The sequence below is a fragment of the Alternaria metachromatica genome, assembly GCF_023757995.1.
Source record: "Alternaria metachromatica strain BMP 0045 chromosome Unknown scaffold_17, whole genome shotgun sequence".
In the NCBI taxonomy this organism is placed as follows: Eukaryota; Fungi; Ascomycota; class Dothideomycetes; order Pleosporales; family Pleosporaceae; genus Alternaria; species Alternaria metachromatica.
The window spans coordinates 51,750-70,209 of NW_026055508.1; the positions used below are offsets into that span (position 1 = coordinate 51,750).

The window sequence follows — 18,460 nt, forward strand, 5'->3', positions numbered from 1 at the left end:
ATACACGAGCAATGATGAGCCATAAGGTGTGTTAGCAGCTCGATCTGGTCCCCGAAATCCGTCCTTGGCCCTCTTCTCACGATAAGCAGGTCCAAATGTAGTGAGACACTGGCTTTCGCACTTGATGGCTAAGATCATGTAGCTGAGAACATGTCGCTGCGACATGTGCACACAGACTCGGCCCTCCCGGAGACGCGACCTGGGTTCGGGCCTTCCCGTAGATACGATGCAGCAACCCCAGCACCGCAGCATCAGGCGCTGCAGTCGAGATGAATAACTGCGTGGCCACACATGCTGGCGCTCCTTGTCTAGAGGCGACTCCGCTTGTAGGTCGCGCTTTCAAATGTGTATACAACTGAGTAGCGACAGCTGCAAGCATATGGGTGCTGTGTGTAGATGGGTTTACTGAACACTGGAAGTCGACCTTAACAGCAAAGCTGCATACTACACCAGCAAGACCGAGTATGAACCGCCCTTGTCTCTGAATGACATTACTGCAGACGCCGTGTTGTAATAACCCGGCGGTCCACGAAGCCAGCCCCGATCTACTCTGGAGTCTGGGAGTGCCGCGGCTGAATGATAGGATGAATGATTCGTCGGCACAGGGGATGTTGACAAAGCCGATCATGCCGAGCAGTTCATGGGGGAGAGCCGTCGCGTATTGCGGATCTAGAAGAGGCCCGACTAACTGCTGGTCGGACGGCTGGCCTCAGCTTTCCATCCAGACCCGGGACTTAGTGCTCGAACACCTTGATCGTCGTTAATAGTAGCCTTGCGTCTTTTCTGGTGCCAGATCCATCCTCTTAGATGCAGATTCCTGACGTGGATCAGACTGTGCCGGATTGCTCCATGGGGTTGGTATCGGAAGCTACTGTGATGCTCGGCCGAGTTGAGCATCCGTCATTTAGTCCAATCAATGACGACAAATAGGAGTGTCCCTAAAGTAAGCCATTGTTTATAACTCGACCTAGAGATGTGGAAGACAAGAGGTCTCCCATTTCGATAGGCTACCGGTCAGCTCAACGCACCAGTCATGGTAGATACATCGGGGTCGCCGCGTCCATCTTGTATAGCTTGACCAATGGGTGCTAACACTCTTGAACGTGCTGGTGCAGAGGCGCAATCGCTGAGAGCAAAGCTCAACCTGATGTGAGCGGGAACACTTGCGAACAACGTCAGGACGTTAGTCCCATGGAAACACACGTGATTCATCGTAGTACGGTCATCATCAGGAAGACTTGATCCCGACCTGGTCTTCGGAAAGCCAATTGTTGCGATGTTCCCGTTGCGAAATTCTTCATTCCTTACAGCGTCTTGGGATTGCTCTCTTGGCAGATTGGCCAAATAGCTCATAGTCTGGATTATATAGGCAAGTCAGATGGATCGTGACTTTTGTCAGCTCCTGAACGTTGATTTGTCTCGACAGCCGCGAGCTGTTCAATCAGCCAAGACAGACACTGAACACGCGACGTTGTGCCGGGAAGCAAGCCTAGTCCCATCGTGAGTTGCGCGATTTATACAGTGCTCAAACCATACGAGCGGTTCGTGGCGCATGACTGATTGAGAAGACGGTGTTGCTCGTATGCAGCGTATACATGCAGGGGCGTTATCGACGATGATTCTGGGTTATCCTTGGAAGCACATAACAGCGCATCCGACGTTGGCGGCTACGAGCAGCCTTCCCCGAATAGTAGAGCCGATGAGATAGACTGATCTGAAGGACGCAGCATCAGGGGCGTAAGAGATTCGGTCCGGCCCCTGCAGTGATATCAAATGGGCCGCTTCCGCCTGTAGTGTACAGTAGCGTAGTAGTAAAGCTCAGCCTCCGCATCTTGATACACGTTCCATGAACGCCATGAACGTATTATCGAGGGATCCAAGGCCGCCAAACTGGTGTGCGATACGACTGGTGGTTGTCAGGGTGGGGTTGAAGATGGAGAAAGCGCGTTCACCAGCAGCGGCAAGTGGGGAAACCTGAATGCCAAGCTTTCCATCGCGGACCAACAGCGGAGTTACGACAAATCAACAACTTCTGAAGCAAGACCTGGTAACTGTTCAGCTGGGATGCAGGCACGATATTGTCAAGGTAGGTCATTACATTGTTCCATGTTGATCGTTACTCAACGCCCCCATCTAGATCCGTTTTGGCGCGCTGCTAAAGTACATTGAAGGTCAATCGAGAAGCGGAGAGCTGGGGTATGTCCAACACAATTATGTTACAAGGAAGACTTCGGGGGAATCTGCCCCGGAAGACGCTCGCCTCTTCTTCGGGCCCATTGAGTTTGATTAATTTACTCAAGAACACGCGTTACCAGACCAGTAGCGACAGTTCGGCCACCCTCGCGCATGTTGAACCGTTGGCCAGTCTCTAGGACGTGGGGCTGGTGGAGTTCGCAGACCATCTCGACGTTGTCACCAGGCATGACCTGCTTGTCGTGGGCATCCTCGGTGCCCTCTGGCCAGTGAAGCGCGCATGACTCGTCAGCGGTTCGGATGAACATTTGTGGCCTGTAGTTCTCGCCGAAACCAGTGTGACGACCACCTTCCTCCTTGCTCAGGACGTACATGGAGACGAGGAACTTCTTGTGAGCCTTGACCTGTCCGGGTACGGAAACAACCATGCCGCGGCGGACATCATCACGCTTGACTCCACGGAGGAGAAGACCGGAGTTGTCACCTGCGCGCGACTCCTCGCACGACTTCTTGAAGGTCTCAATGTCGGTAACCTTGGTCTTGATGGGAGCAGTACCCTTGCCCACAAGCTCGACTTCGGCATCGCGCTTCAGGATACCGCGCTCGACACGGCCAGAAACGACGGTACCGCGACCGGCGATGGAGAAGACATCCTCAACAGCCATGAGGAAGGGCTTCTCGGTCTCACGCTGGGGGGTGGGGATCCATGCATCGACAGCCTCCAAAAGCTCATCGACCTTGGTGACACCAATCTCAGGCTGGCGGCCCTCGATGGCGCAGAGAGCGGAACCCATGATGATGGGCGTCTCGTCACCCTCGAAGCCGTAGCTGCTGAGGAGCTCACGCATCTCCATCTCGACGAGCTCCAACATCTCCTTGTCGTCGACAGCATCGACCTTGTTCACGAAGACAACAATCTTCTGGACACCGACCTGGCGGGCGAGGAGCAAGTGCTCACGGGTCTGGGGCATTTGACCGTCGGAGGCGGCGACGACAATGATAGCACCGTCCATGTTGGCAGCTCCAGTAATCATGTTCTTGATGTAATCGGCGTGACCGGGGCAGTCGACGTGGGCATAGTGGCGGTTGTCGGTCTGGTACTCGATGTGGGCGGTCGAGATGGTAATACCACGCTTTCGCTCTTCGGGGGCCTTGTCGATGGAACCGTATTCGAGGTACTTGGCGTAGCCCTTCTCTGCTTGACGCTTGGTGATGGCGGCTGTGAGGGTAGTCTATAGCGTATCAGTCGTCATGAACGTGGGAGGCGGGGCGAGAGGCGTTGTACCTTTCCGTGGTCAACGTGGCCAATGGTACCTGATGTCTATTAGCATGACCACAGGTATGGTATCTGGGAAAGCATACCGATGTTGACGTGGGGCTTGTCTCGTGTGAAAGAGGCGTAGTTCCGTACGCCGTTCATCCACCTCATCGTGCCCTGCGCGCCCAAAGCATTTTGCACGGGCGACACATTACGCTGGTATTGGAGGGCGGAGCGCGAGGTGCGCAGGAAAACTCTGGAAAAGCTCGACATGATTGACCCGATCACACGATGCAGAGAAGCGAGGGGATGCGATTGCTTGAGATGGCGGTGGTGTCTCGAGATGGCGAGGCTCAAATCATTTTCTTAGCGCGACATGGTAGCGCATCGGCCAATCATGTGAGGGGGAGATCCGAGCTCGACAACTTTGAGAAGGAGCGATGGAGCACTGCGGGCGGAGAACATTTCCCGGTGACGTTGTATCATTCTCTATTCAGCGTTTCTTTAGAGAATCTACCGTGTCTTTCATTACCTCAAAACCCATCAATTGACGTTGGTGACGCTTACTCCAATCGATACGCCTACGCGAATACCCGAGGTTCGTTCGGCGGAAACTGTGAAAGTTGCATCATTGGCGCGCATTTCACCTACACCACCATGTCTCTCCGCACATTAACAAGGACGCCGCTGAGCAGCGTCTCACGGATAAGCACGATAAATACCATGCCATTGCGCGCCAAGGTCACAAATCCCGCCTGGATGAGCGGGTCGAGAAAGGTACAGCACCCCTCCAGCCCACCACGCCTTCACACCTAACAATCGCGTAGTATGCCACACCCACCGCAGACCTCCTGAAAGCGCAGCAAGACGACGACCCCGACGATGTCATCTTCACCAACAACTACGGCGTCCGCAGCATCGAGCTCAACCGACCGAAGAAGCTGAACTCGCTCAATGGCTCCATGGCCCGCAAGATCATACCGAGGTTGCAGGAATGGGCAAAGTCAGAACTGGCAGGTGTCGTCATCATCAAGGGCAACGGTCGCGCCTTCTGCGCCGGAGGAGATGTCGCAGCACTGGCAAAGTGGAATAAGGAAGGGCCCCAGGGACAGCAAAGCAGTTCAGACTACTTTGGGCTGGAATACAAGCTGGATCACCTCATCGCAACCTACTCGAAACCCTACGTCGCTTTCATGGACGGTATCACAATGGGTGGTGGTGTTGGACTTTCGATACACGCTCCCTTCCGAATCGCAACCGAGAACACCCTCTTCGCTATGCCCGAGACGACCATCGGCTTCTTCCCAGACGTTGGCGCGTCCTTTTTCCTGCCTCGCATGGAAGGCGCTCTCGGCACCTACCTCGCCCTTACATCCGAACAACTCAAGGGCGTCGATGCCTTCTACCACGGCATCGCGACCCACTACATCCACTCCTCCACGCTCCAGCAACTCGAGGCGCGTCTTGCCGAACTACAATTCCCCGACTACATGAAGCTCGACGAGCGCTTCAAGATCATCAACTCTACAATCGAGGAGTTCAGCACTGGACTACCCGCCGAGCGACCGCACATCTCCGGTGAACTTCGCAAGGTTATCGACACCGTCTTCCACGAGGACATGCCTAGCATCCAGAACATTTTGGCATCGCTTGAGGACGTCAAGAAGGGGCACAAAGATTCAGAGATCCAGACATGGGCCGACAAGACTATCCAGACCATCCACAGCCGGTCACCCACCTCCGTCGCCGTAGCCCTCCGTCAGATGCGCGTCGGCCGCCAATGGTCCATGGCGCAAACCTTCCAAAAGGAATACGACATCGCCTCTCGCTTCATGGCCCACCCCGATTTTGTCGAGGGCGTAACCGCGCGCCTTGTAGAGCGCAAGAAGGAGCGACCAAACTGGAAACCCAACACCCTCGATGACGTCAAGAACCGCGACGTTGATGCTTTCTTCCGAGACAGTAGCGAAGGACCATTACCTCTGATTAGCGAGAAGGACTACCGAGAGTACCCGCACGCGTGGATCGGGCTACCCCGCGAGTCAGAGATTTTGAGAGAAGCTGGTGGTAACAAGAGGGAGGATGTTGTTGCTAAGCTTTTGGAGAAGTATGAGGGCAAGCAGGGAGTCCGGGAAAAGATTGCGGAAGTACTGGAGAGATATGAATAGGAGATTGGATATGTAGTCTTCAGATGTTTACGTGTAGTATAAAGCCGCTTACCGCTATTTGAGGCGAATCTACTTTTCGAACGTACAAGACTATCTTTTTATTACAGATCACGAAGTCGGAAAGCCGCCGTCTAACGTAGCAGGACCCTATTTCATACACCGTCAGCAAAAGCGAAATCGTCACAAACACACATGTGTCAACACGTACCATTCGCACCAAATTGCGATTGATGATCTTCCAGCTACCATCCCTCTGCTTCGCCCACGTATCCTGATACTGAGCCTTATCAATCAGAACCTTACTGTTATCCACAGGGTTCTGAACGCCAGTATACGGCGTAAACCAATGCGTAGCCTGAAAGTACGTAGCAGACACAGCGCTTTTAGGACCGCAAATATGAATCATCTGCGTGCCAAGATGATGCTGGGTAGATACGAAAGTGCTTAGACCGGGTGCTAGGTTGTCGATGATGGCTTGGACACCGTTTAATACGCCGATGGGATCCGAGTAGTTAGCGCGGGCATCGGTGGTGAAGACTTTTCGGAGGATGTCGTAGTTGCGGCCGTCGATGGCGAGGGCATAGAGGGATAGCGTCTGGCGGATAGATTCTGTTGCGACTGGGTCTGGGTGGGCTTGGAGGGGGAATAGGCCTGCTACATCGCTGAAACTAACTGGCCCGGGGGATATATCGGGGCAGCTGGTGTTCGTATTGCGGGCTATGATTGAGGCGCTGGCACTGTCTTGAGCGGAAACAAAAGGCAGGGCGAGCAGAGCCGCAATGCGTAGTGGGAATGCGATGCGCATGTTCATGCAGGTACGGAGCAAGGATATGAGTGTGGGATGGGTGTAGTTTAGAAGAATGAGGGCGTGATTTGGAGTCAGAATTGACTAGCCAATTGCAACCTTCGGGTTTGGAACAAACATTCAATGGTTGTAGTTGATATGTAGGTATTGGTTCTCGGGAGATTGGGACGGGTGGCGGGCGGATACTCTGACGAGCAGCCGAGCCGTTCCCGGGATACATGCTGAATGGATGTTTGTAAGTGCAGTCCGAGCTATGCGTCAAGGCCAGAAGATTGGAGCAGAGAATGTGAAGTCGTTGAGATAATTTAATTATGCTGTATTACTACGCTAACACAATTCGGTTCGTATGGACGTGTCTTGCCGGCGCTCAATTGCGAGGATCTCTTGTCCTCTGGATCATCGATGTTGTTGAAGTTGCGAGAAGCGCGTCTCACTCCGGGCCATCATGGTGCCATCTGGTAGGAACATGTCCCGCTTCGGTCATTGAATTAGATGTCAGTGGAGTCAGATGTTTGCTCAATGGAGTGGACGGCAAGGTGGAAGCGACGTTCATGTGGGCCGTTCCTTGGCGGCATGATTGGCGGGGTACAACGATCAGGGCACCTTGTACAAGGAAGGCGCTGAACAGGTCTGCAGCCTACGTTAAGATGAAGACATACAAAGTAGACAACCCAACATTGAAGTAGTATTCGAGATGTCCAATTTTTCCCTTAGTGAAGTAGAGTCGCATTGCTCGTCAACAGCAGAACCTACACAAACGATGCATCTCTGTTGACTGGATGAATATCAGTAAGCAAACATACCGCCAAGACATGCTTGTAAGACCTAGATAGTACCATGCATCAGCCTAAGTGCATCATGATTACTTTTACCGCACTTGACGATACAGTACACATTCCATTTGACGAACCGCCCATCGCGTACCGCTAACGCTGGGCACACCCCAAACTCGCAAGCAGTCGCATCGGCGGTACTTCCCCATCCGGCGACACAACGCGGCCCGCCTCGCATGCAACGGCGACCGTCCGTTACGCATCCGGAAAATGGGTGGTCATCGGCCCATGTCCGCATCGGGTGGCGTTATCCATGGCGCTCAACAGTTCAGCTGAAGAGGAAAAGCTTGGCTTGGACGTCGAGCTTGTGCATGCACTTTGTCGTACTGCTGCGATGGTGGAGAAGGTTGAGTAATCTAAAGGTTAGGAGGCTTGGATTGTACATTGTTTGTGCCGTGGTGATGATAATCGAAGCAAGGCTGAGATAAGGTTGTTTGGTTGGCAGTGGAGGACCGGGAGCGAAGTGGGGCAGTCGCCGCGAGCCCGTGATGGGACGGTTGCGCAGGCACGACCGGCTGGGCTGATCAACAATGGTACGAAGACGAACTCTGCATTGCACAGAGTGTTGCGTCGAGCGCCCGCGAGAAATCAATTAATACGGTGTCAGGTATGGACTCAAAGCATTTTGCATTAGACCTAGCATTACATCCTGCACATCCCGTAGACATGTGCATCATCCCATTATCATGCATTAGTGCATTAAACATCAGACATTGAAAAGTATACGCTAGCTCCTCTTCCACATGACGCGATTAGAATAGTCCCAGTCCGAGGCCCGCTGCTCCAATCAACATGCCCGCGAAGTGACCTGTTGGAAGTGCTGCGCCTCCAAGGAACTCGGAAGTCGAACTTGGGCTCGGCTCTGGGGCAGACGACGTGTCTTCTGAGGTAGTAGTAGAGCGCGTCGAGGTCAGGCTCGATACGATGATCGACGAGGGAGGAGGGGCAGACGAGGGTGCTTCCAGTGAGGAAGAAGGCTCGGGAACGGTCGAGGGCTCCGGAACCACGGATGATTCAGGAGGAGGAGCGGACGGCGATGGACCTTCAGACGCGGAGTCAGCAGGACTGCTTGATGGAGGCGCGATACTTGTCGGTGGTGGTGCAGCGCTAGAAGACGGAAGGACTGTGCTAGACGGTGCAGGTGCCGCACTACTTGGAGGTGGAGCCGGGCTCGACGATGGAGGTGGAACTCGAGTACTGCTTGGCGGTGGTGGTGGCGGTGAAGCGCTGCTAGAGGGTGGCGGCGGAGGAGGTCGCGAGCTGCTAGGGGCTGGGATTGCACTAGAAGAAGGAGGTGGAGGGGGAGGCCTACTTGAGGTTGGTGGAGGAGGTGGCGGCGGCGAGCTTGGAGGAGCAGCGGTGGTTGTTGGTACTGCACTTGTTGAGGGTGCTTCCGAAGATGGCAGAACGACAGATTGCGCAGTCGGCCTTCGAACCGTCGATGTACTCAGGCCGGCAACCGAGGAAACATAGGTGTTAGTTCCAAGTGAAGATGAAATGCCGCTCACTGTACTTCCATCGGCTGGGTCACATGCGTCTGGACCAATTGACTGGCCAAGCTGGGCAATGACGGTCGGCTGGCTGTTGAGGAAGTCGACTACCGTGGGCGCCACGAACGCTGTATTGGGGACGGAGTCGAGAGGTACAATGAGGGACGAATAGAGTGTAGGAGACGACAACACAAGGGTTTCTGTATCAATCACACAAGCCGTACCCACCGCCTCGACCTCCAGATGGCTAAAAGTCTCGTAGGCTAAGTAGGTCGTAGGATACGTCAGTGGCACGCCCGAGTAATCCCATGTGAATGTTGGCGGCGCTTGAGAAGGTAAGGCGTTGATGAAGAGTGATGAGCTGACATCCCTATTTTGATCATCCGTATATATCGTGAGAGTGGCTGTTGGTACCTGAACGATCTCGGTAACGATCTCCCCAGGGTACTCTAATCTGGTCGCGGTGACGTCGATCTGGCACTCGCTGGAGCAGGAGATTGATGCAGGCGTGGTGGAAGATGGACTTGGGGTCAATGTTTCCACAATGGTAGTAGGCTGGATCTGGGTGGTGACGAAGGACTGAGTGATGAGAATAGTGGAAATGGACGTCGTTGCAGGCAACGTCACGGTAGCTACCGAGGTGGAGCCAGGAAGAGAGATCGTGCTCAACACTGTCGATCCTGGTAATGTGACAGTTGACAGTACAGTACTTGTTGTAACGCTGCCTGGTAATTGGCTCACTATCGTAGAAGTGACAGCAGGTAGCGTTATCGTTGAGAGGATAGTGCTGGCTGGTAGCTGGCTTGTAACAACCGAGGTCTCTGCAGGAAGCTGAATCGTAGAAGTGACTACTTCACCAGGTAAAGTGAGTGTGGATACAATTGTACTCGCTGGCAGCTGGGAAGTTATCACGGATGTAGTGCCGGGGAGTTGAACAGTAGTAGTCGTAAGTTCGCCAGGTAGAGTGATAGTGGAAAGTACCGTACTTGCGGGGAGCTGCGTTGTGACCGTTGAGGAGACTCCGGGAAGCGTTAAAGTAGTAGTGGTAATCTGGCCTGGCTGTGTAAAGGTCTCCACAACGGTCTCTGGTGGCGATATGCTGACAGAAGTCACCGTGGCTTGCGGGAAAGTTAGAGTCGATACGATCGTTGAAACCACAGTACTAGGCGGAATTTGAGTTGTGATTGTTGAAGTCCCGCCTTCTAACGTCGTCGTAGTTGTGGTGACCTGGGGTGGTAGAGTCAGAGTGCTAAGCTGCGTAGATACTTCTGTGACTGTCTCCTCAACTGTCTCTGTGGGGCCCGGAATGGTGACCGGAATGGTGACCGGAACGGTGGTCTCTATCGTACGATCCGATGTCACGACAACAGTCTGTGGAAGAGTTTCCGTAAACGTAGTCGTGATGAATATCTCGGAAAAGACGGTCTCAGTAGTAACACTCGTAGTGCCAGACAGGGTCAGGGTTGATACAATGAATTTTGTTGACGTTGAAGTTGACACGGATGTAGACACACTCGTCGTCAGAGACGTTGTGGTCACGCTGATCACTTCTGTTGTCGTTGTTGGCGTGAAGCTGATGATAGTCTCAATTGGACCAGGGACCGACACTGTCTGAACCGAAGTCTGAATGGGTCCGGGAACCGAGACGGTTTCCACTGTGGTCTGAGTAGGACCTGGAACAGAGACGGTCGGTCCAGGAACGGTTGTTGTCACAGAGATGAGGTCGGTAAGAGTGAGCGTTGCTGTTGTTGTCGAGACCACAGTCTCGGTCCTGACAGATGTAGTCCCAGGCACTATGCAACAATCAGCATGTGTTTTGTACACTGCTTAAGCAGATATAAAAATAAAGATGGGATACATGAGAACGAGGCAGAAGTTCATAGGATTAAAATTGGCAGGTCGCATCGGGGGATGAGCAACTTACGTGTTTCAGTGATAGTCTCATAGATTGTAGTAAGGTAGGTAGTAGTCGAGATGTAGGTCGATGTTGAGATGCTGACCGTCGTAGAAACGTCAGTTTGGGTAGTGATGTCGGTTGTCGTTGCCGTAGTCGTAATGAGATCGGTAGTTGGTACGAGAGTCACTACCGTTGAGATTATGGTCTTCGTCGTATATTCTGTGATTGTGTTGTTGACGGTTGTCGTAGGCCCAGTCACGGTATCATAATCAGTCTTTGTGATGGTAGAGTTGTTGACATGAGTCACAGTAATGGGCTGCGGAACAGAACAGTACTCGGACGAAGTAACAGTTTCGTGCTCAGTCTCAGTTTCGTGCTCAGTCTTTGATAGTCAGCAACAGTCAGGGGCAACTTAAGAATGGCTATACCTCTGTGACAGTGACCGTTTTCGTTTTGATTTCAGTCTCTGTTTCAGTCTCTGTTTTGGTCTCTGTTTTGGTCTCTGTTTTGGTCTCTGTTTTGGTCTCTGTTTCGGTCTTTGGAGGTGGTGGTCCAGGAGGTGGTGGTGGATGCGATGAAGGTGGAGGAGGTGGTGGTGGATGCGATGGTGGTGGAGGAGGCGCGGCGTATCCACTAGACGTGGTTACCTCTGTTGGGTAAGCGGGATAGGTCTCTGTCGGATAGTCGTCTGTGGGATAGTCGTCTGTGGGATAGGCTTCTGTGGGATAGGCTTCTGTGGGATAGGCGTCTGTGGGATAGGCGTCTGTGGGATAGGCGTCTGTGGGCGGGGTGTCGTATGCAGGCAGTGAAGTACTGTTGGAATCACCATATCCACCACCTTGCGCGACAGCTATGCTTGTAAAAGCCAGCAGAAGGGGCCAATGATTGCGCATCTTGAAGCGAAAGACTGCTACGCCGGCTGAACGAGTGGCACACGGCTTGGAGCTGGACGAAAAGGTTAGACACGTGATGTGATATGCTTGAAATGACCAAAAAGCTATCTTGACTGAGAAAGTACCATACAGTGTCAAGCGCGGCACTAGGCAAGGTGCGGATTGAAGTAAGGGGAGGATCAGATGCGACTATGTAGTGTACCAATGGGGGCATCACATACCTTGCGACGAAAGATGGGCTGGAGGCTCGAAAGAGGGAAGGAAGCAAGCAGGAACGGATAGCTATAAGACGATGACGAAGCTAGCTGCCGACCTGCATATGACGGTGGGAACAAATCCTTTGGCGAGGCTGGCATCAGCCAAGCTTGGCCAGTAATCCTGTGTGCCAGGGTATGTAAACATCAGGCCGGAAGCAGAACAACCAAGCCGAAGGCATAGATCTACCTGACCGCCTGCCGAATGACGAACGCCCGGGCTTGGTCGCAGCATTGAAGTATACTCAGATTGCCTAGACCTTCTTCAAGCAATACGACCGGCACAGCTCAACGGCGAAAGGCCGCCACAGAAGCCAGGGTCGCAGTGAGACCTTGTAGACTTCCAAGACGTGGTGTCGCATTCAATCCGCATGATGAGAAAGGCCGGACAGATGCAAGTGACGCGGGATATTATCCAACCCAGAGGCCTGAAGACAAGTTGAGAATCGCATCCATGGCGGTTGCTGACATGGTTACTTCTGAGGCCGCATAAAGTTAGCTCGCTACCTTGTACAGAATAATGGCCTGCAGCCCATCATCACTAGCGATAGGTTTTGGCGCCAGACGGGATCCGATGAGGATGGCATTCTGGGGGCCGAAAGTGAGGAGCGAAACTCGGAGCAGAAGGGCGCTCCTTGCACAGGTCCGCTGGTGCCGAGCGCCATACTCGCACTGGCTACACGACTCTAATTCCCGAATCCGTACGATGGTGTTTCTTTAAGGGTGGGTCGCGCAGGGTGACAACAAGAGTGATTGTGTGTTGCAACGTGTGAGAGGTGCATGCACGTGAGAACTGATGTGCGTGCTGTGCGGGCAAGTGGGGCGGCGGCTCGAGCGATTGGGCCGTTGGCTTCCGCTGAGTAAGGCGATCGAGCGCGCCAGCCAGTGAAGCTCCACCTGTCCGCGGGCCGTCAAGGCTTCCCTCGAGGTCTGCCTTTCCAGCCACCTCAGCATGCAGCCTATCTGCGGCCCTGGTCAACAACGATTGCCATCCAGACTCTCGATTGAATGCTTCGCGATCCTTCTCCGCCCAGTCCTCTCCCAATGGGAAGGCCGGTGGCAACCACACAACCTGTGCCCTCTCACCGGTATTGCCACGTCCAGTCATATGCCGGCTCATCAACATGTAATATGCAACCTCAGGGCGCCCTGGCGATGCTGTGCCTCTACCCCGCCTGAGGCACGGGCGCAATACATCCACAACAAGCAGATGGGCTTGACGCCTAGAGCGGCCAGACAAATTGATGTTTAACCGATCCAAGCAACGGCAATGAGGACCTTGCGACTGTCGTCCACGGAGCGCTGATGTGCATTGCCCACGCAAGTCGCGGTTCATTGCCAGTCCGGCACCACCAGCTGACCTACGCTAAGTGGTTGCGGTAGCTGACAAGGTGTTGGTGTTTTCGATGGCTTGTGCCTCTTCTTATCTGTAGCCTCCTCTTATCAACCGACAGCCCTTCACTTCGGCTGCGATGCGCCGTGGTCAAGTTACGACCATGTTTTCCAAGAAGCGTGCCGAGCCGATTCAGCTGCCTTCACCTTACGTTCTGAGTCCCAGTGGGAAGTACGAAGGAAATGACGGGAAGTGGTCTACGTTCTTCATCAATGTCGGCGACGACGCCAAGAACAACAGCAACGGCCAGAACTTCAGGGTACTCATATCTACTTCTTCGCCTGCTACCCTCGTACCGCAACAAACCGACTGGTGTTCTGATCCAACTCCTGGAGAGTGTGCAGCGAATCGTGGTATCTTGTCATACGAAGGCCGTCCGTCTCTAGGTTTCGATGACGAAAAATCTTCAACATGGAAGACTGCAGGAGTCTACACTATTCCGGTGCCCGAATGGTACAACGACACATTGCAAGCGGAGGAACCAGCCGCAGTTTGGGGAGTGGATAATGTTGGCCTGGGCGAGAGTTCACCACAAGGCTTTATCCTGGCGGAGCAGTATGTCGTGAAGTACACCGTTGCAAACTTCTACATGGGTTCCTTTGGGCTCGCTGTTGGATCTACCGGACCCCCTGGCGCACTCAAACCAAACTTCATGGACAACATGTACGGAAGCGCCCACAGAATTGCGAGTCGGTCGTTCGGATATACCGCAGGGGCTTATTATCGTAAGTGCATCATGTGGTGTGTATTATCAGTTACCACCGCAGCGAGAAGTGAAAGTAGCATGTCTGGAAGCTAATACAAACAGGCAATAACAACAACGGAGTTACAGGAAGCTTGGTGCTCGGCGGTTACGATAAATCGCGACTTTCCGATCTAGGTGTCTCGATCAGTATGCCCAGCCGGCAGAACAACACGCTTGCTGTTGGCGTCATTTCCATTCTTTGGAAGCCAGACCAAGATGCCGAAGCCAACACAGCTTCTTTCACCAAGGGAGGATTCCCTGCTACCATCGATTCCACATTACCGTATCTTATCCTTCCGGACGAAGTCTGTGACCAATTCGTCACTACTTTCGGTCTGACCTTGGACGAGGATGTTCAGCTGTATACTGTCAACGACTCATCGCACCAGCAGAATCTACGACTAAACCCAACATTATCCTTCAAGATCAGCGCCAATACTGGTGGCGACAGCACAGACTTTACGGACATAACTCTCCCATACTCGGCGCTGGACCAGCAAGCCGGCTATCCACTCTTCTTCAATACGACCCGTTATCTTCCCATAAAGCGATCACTAAATGGAAGATTCGTGTTAGGGCGCACATTTCTACAGGAAGCGTACATCGTGGTCGACTACGAACACCAGAATTTCACGGTCGCTCCAGCCACATTCTCCGATCCAATGCCAGATCCGAGTCTAGTCACTATATTCGATAGGTCTTACACTGGCCTACCGACACCGCCAGAGTCTGGTTCTGGAGGTGGGCTATCGGCAGGCGCAATCGCAGGAATCGTTGTCGGCATCGTTGGCGCTTTCATTATTGTCGCAATCGGTGCTTACCTTCTATGGAGGAAGAAGCGCCAGACGAGAAACTCAAAGGAACCCGAGGAGAACACCGAGAAGCCGTCTGAAATCGACACAACGTTTGCTGGTACTGAGATCAAGTATCGTCGCGTCTCAGAGCTCACTGGTTCCGAAGCTCCTCATTCACCAAAAGACCCTGCAGCAGGCTATTACAGTGTTGATCAAAAATCCTATCCACCTATCAGCGAAATGTCTCCGGAGAGCACCCCCGCTGAGCTTTACAGCCCTCCGCCAGATGGTCGCAATTCGCCCGACTACTTCACCAATGGCAGGTATAGTGTGCCTCTTGCAGAACTTCCCGGCGGAGATACGATCAGCTCAATGCCTAGTAAGAACTCAGACATGAAGCCAATGCAGAAACCTCCACACAGCCGAAGTCCAAGTGACAACTCACTTTCGACCAACATCGATGAAGTACTAGCAAAGAAGGCGCCTGAAGCTGGACCAGATAGCGAAGCCACAAGATCAGCAGTGGAGCCTGGAGCGCCAGCTACTGCTGAAGAGATTAACAAAGCAAAGGCAGGCGCACAACCCGAAGCGGACAACGATGCGGAAGAGGCGGGGATCGAACGACGGCCGTCACACACCAGGGGACTGAGCGACACAACCATTCAAAGCGATAGTACAGCAGTCTCGCAGCCAACACCCGAAGAGCTAGAGCGCTGGGCGAGAAGTGTAGACGGCCAAAGTCGGCCCATGTCTCCATCATGAACGACGGAACTTTTGACTTCGAACATTTCCATGACTCTACACTTTCGGATCTTTTCTTCCTTTAGACTTTTGATATGTTTTGCGTCGCAGCGTTTGCCTTTTGGCCAGTCTTTTGGTGTTACTGCAACACGTAGATAGTGTTCGACCTTTCTTTCGGGATGTTCACGAGGAGACGATCAAGATACCCACTAGTACACTCTTTACGACTTTAATGTAATAGTACACTGCATCGCTATCTTGACGCATCGCACTATGTCCATAGCACTGCCAGCTTTTAAAACACTTCCGACATCTCACAACAGCCTGCGTTCTCGTATAGTTCGCATCATGCCTCATCGGTTCTCGCGCAGTACATTATCGCTGAAGCAGTACGGCGTCTGCAATGCAACTACTCGCGTTGTATGCTCCCCACAACAGTGGCTGTCTCTCAAGCGCGGATCCCCTAGCTTCCGACATCTAGAAGCGATGATCGCTTCTAATGATCCCCAATATGCGTATTTCCGCCAGCGCAACCCGTTCGTCCCCACCGATCAGCATGCAGCGGCAATACCGTATTGCCGCGTCACTCGGCGTGATTGACCGTCACTGCATGCGTATACAACTCGACTTGCGTGCGTGCGTGGTGGCTAGCATCCGAGCGGCACAGTCTAGCGCTGCGGATGCGAAGGAATTATTGATCAAATTTCCACCTCCGCGTCCTTCTCTAGTCACCAACTTTAAACAGACAATTGAAAGTTACTCCTCCCCAACACTGAGGCTCAGCACTTTCCGTCATTCCATCTTCTCAATACGGAAGGTGCGCAATAGTAGACTTACGCCACCGCTCTTTGTTCCAAAGCACCTCAGCGGCTGGCTAAAGGACCATGCAGTAGGCCTGCATGCGACTTATGTGAGAAAGCGGCACAGCCTGGTGTGAAGAAAAGCATTTTGGGGGCCGTCACACAAGACATGGGTCGCATATTGGGCAGGATGGAAGGCAAGTCAGCCTGGTATGTTGTTGAGCATGATTGACGTGGCAAGTCGCAAATATCATACCGATCGTGGGATTAGGATGTTGCGATAGCGGTCGTTTTGTGGGGCGAAGCCACGCGATGACTTTCAGAACGCGCTTACGTGGGGCACTCGAGAAAGTACGTTTGAACATGTTTTGTAGTGTGGGTAATAAGATTGAAGGCGGGCGTAAATTGGTCATAGTGGGCAAAGACAAGGGCGCATTCTTGGCGTGCAAGCGTCTTGAATGAAAGATGCACTGGTAAGCCATCAAACACCGACCGAACGGTCGACAGATACGAACACATTCTTGTTCGTATTCACGCCAAAGGCGTCAGCTCACAATGACGTTGCTCCAAATATGTGTTGTGATTAGAATTGCAGCAACTGCGCCGCAATTTATTATTCATTGGCTGTGAACCTCGTTATACTGCCGGCCGTGGTACGCGGCGAGAAGCCGCTGCTAATGCGGGTACCTAGCCGGCGGTCACCTAGCCGGCGGTACCACTCAATGGGGATGATGGGATCGACCCGAGGCTATACTGCCGCTAGAGAACTGCAGGTCCATAATCTGCCAACATCGTGATTATATGTATTAGATCGCTCCACACCTGTGTTTGTGTGGTGTCAGCTGCGAGTCTGCCGGGTCGTGGTGAGTGGTCTGGCCATGGGGCCAAGCCTGGTATTAGTCCTCTCCCGGAACTTGTTCGTCCTCGGCAGCACCCATCTGAACGGCGAACTTCGAGCCTCGTCGCTGGATAGAGTAAGATTGCGATGGCTCAGCGCCGGACGTTGCAGATCCGATAGTCGGTGCCTCCCGTTGAGGTGTTGTTTCTGCCGATGGCTGCTGAGAAGCTGATGCTGACCCAGAAGCCTGTCCCTGGTTCAGGACGTTGGTGAACAAGCTCCACGAATCTCCCTGCTCCAGGAAAGACAGAGGCCATACAATAGCGGGGGCCCAGCTCTGGTCAATGGCCTGATGGCATGCCTTCGATACCCGCTGTCCCCAGCCCTCCATGAACCAGTATCGCGTCTCAGCTGCATGGAACATGGTCGTATAGTACAAGAGAATTACGATCGCACCTGACCTTCGCTGTTGAATAGCTTCCATGAAATCTGGTCCTAATTGCAGAGGCCAAAAGAATAGGAAACGTAGCTCCCGGTTATCCACTCGAGCAGGCAGCGATATCTGGAAAGCGGGCTCGAAGAGGTGAATGACAGTAAGATAAAGTTGTCGTTCGGCCTCTGAGAGATCCGTTCTCCCTTCAATGAACGCAACCAGTGCTGGTAATTGACTTTTCAGCTCTAGCAGCACGGGCTGCGATGCAGTGGGTTCCAACGGATCTCTCAGTATCGGGCCGAGAAAAGAGTCCCTCACTGCCATTTGAGCGAGCGCAAGAACGTGTCCCATACCTTGCATGAGATGGAAGGCATTCACCAGACTATCAATGTCGTTGACAGGTGCAGTAAGAGGTGTCTGGGCCTCGAAACCCGTTGAAGCAAATACGCTGAAGGTGAGCAGTGTCGACGTAGCTACAATCGCCGGGGCGTCTTCGTCGGTTACATTTTGAAGCTTCTCTCGAACTCCCCGAATGGCGAGATCTTGATGATGGATACCGCAAGCATAGTATGGCTGCCGTTGGTCTTGAGGTTGTTGATATGCTTTGTGTAGCGCCGCAAAGGCCAGAATCTCATGCATGAAGAAGTCATGTGCGTTGGCTTGTTTAGGAGCCTCGACTCTCCACATATGCCGAATGGTAGGTCGTTGGGACAGGGTATCAAATGCCTCTGTTGTCCAGTGGTGTCTAAAACAGTTGGTGATGATCCTGGCAATGGCCCAACTGACTTACAGGAGCTCCAGGTCCCGCAACCATAGCGACGACTGACTCGGTTGATTTCTGTGTATATATCTAGTCAAGAAAGGGTATGCGTCCGACTGCGAGTCGGAAGAATCCTCTTCCGAGATAGTCGAGACGGCCCTCGCT

The 18,460-nt window shown here is 53.1% G+C and overlaps 6 protein-coding genes across 6 annotated transcripts; 3 read left to right on the forward strand and 3 right to left on the reverse strand.

The window, feature by feature from the left end:
- Positions 1-2,291: 2,291 nt before the first annotated feature.
- On the reverse strand, positions 2,292-3,724 carry TUF1 (translation elongation factor Tu; the record flags this gene model as incomplete). Its single annotated transcript, XM_049333936.1, has 3 exons — positions 2,292-3,425; positions 3,479-3,507; positions 3,556-3,724. 3 exons carry the CDS (start codon positions 3,722-3,724, stop codon positions 2,292-2,294), a joined length of 1,332 nt encoding a protein of 443 aa, XP_049186747.1.
- A 384-nt stretch (positions 3,725-4,108) lies between these two features.
- On the forward strand, positions 4,109-5,619 carry J4E83_007030 (uncharacterized protein; the record flags this gene model as incomplete). The annotated part of the gene is made up of 2 exons (XM_049333937.1): positions 4,109-4,228; positions 4,279-5,619. The coding sequence occupies 2 exons, from the start codon at positions 4,109-4,111 to the stop codon at positions 5,617-5,619; spliced, it is 1,461 nt and encodes a 486-aa protein (XP_049186748.1).
- Positions 5,620-5,727: 108 nt separating this feature from the next.
- Positions 5,728-6,424, reverse strand: J4E83_007031 (uncharacterized protein; the record flags this gene model as incomplete). Its single annotated transcript, XM_049333938.1, has 2 exons — positions 5,728-5,766; positions 5,828-6,424. The coding sequence occupies 2 exons, from the start codon at positions 6,422-6,424 to the stop codon at positions 5,728-5,730; spliced, it is 636 nt and encodes a 211-aa protein (XP_049186749.1).
- Positions 6,425-8,181: 1,757 nt separating this feature from the next.
- J4E83_007032 (uncharacterized protein) lies at positions 8,182-8,730 on the forward strand (the record flags this gene model as incomplete). Its single annotated transcript, XM_049333939.1, has 1 exon — positions 8,182-8,730. One exon carries the CDS (start codon positions 8,182-8,184, stop codon positions 8,728-8,730), a length of 549 nt encoding a protein of 182 aa, XP_049186750.1.
- Positions 8,731-13,287: 4,557 nt separating this feature from the next.
- Positions 13,288-15,485, forward strand: J4E83_007033 (uncharacterized protein; the record flags this gene model as incomplete). Its single annotated transcript, XM_049333940.1, has 2 exons — positions 13,288-13,873; positions 14,017-15,485. 2 exons carry the CDS (start codon positions 13,288-13,290, stop codon positions 15,483-15,485), a joined length of 2,055 nt encoding a protein of 684 aa, XP_049186751.1.
- Positions 15,486-17,160: 1,675 nt separating this feature from the next.
- On the reverse strand, positions 17,161-18,222 carry J4E83_007034 (uncharacterized protein; the record flags this gene model as incomplete). The annotated part of the gene is made up of 1 exon (XM_049333941.1): positions 17,161-18,222. The coding sequence occupies one exon, from the start codon at positions 18,220-18,222 to the stop codon at positions 17,161-17,163; it is 1,062 nt and encodes a 353-aa protein (XP_049186752.1).
- Between the last annotated feature and the right edge of the window lie 238 nt (positions 18,223-18,460).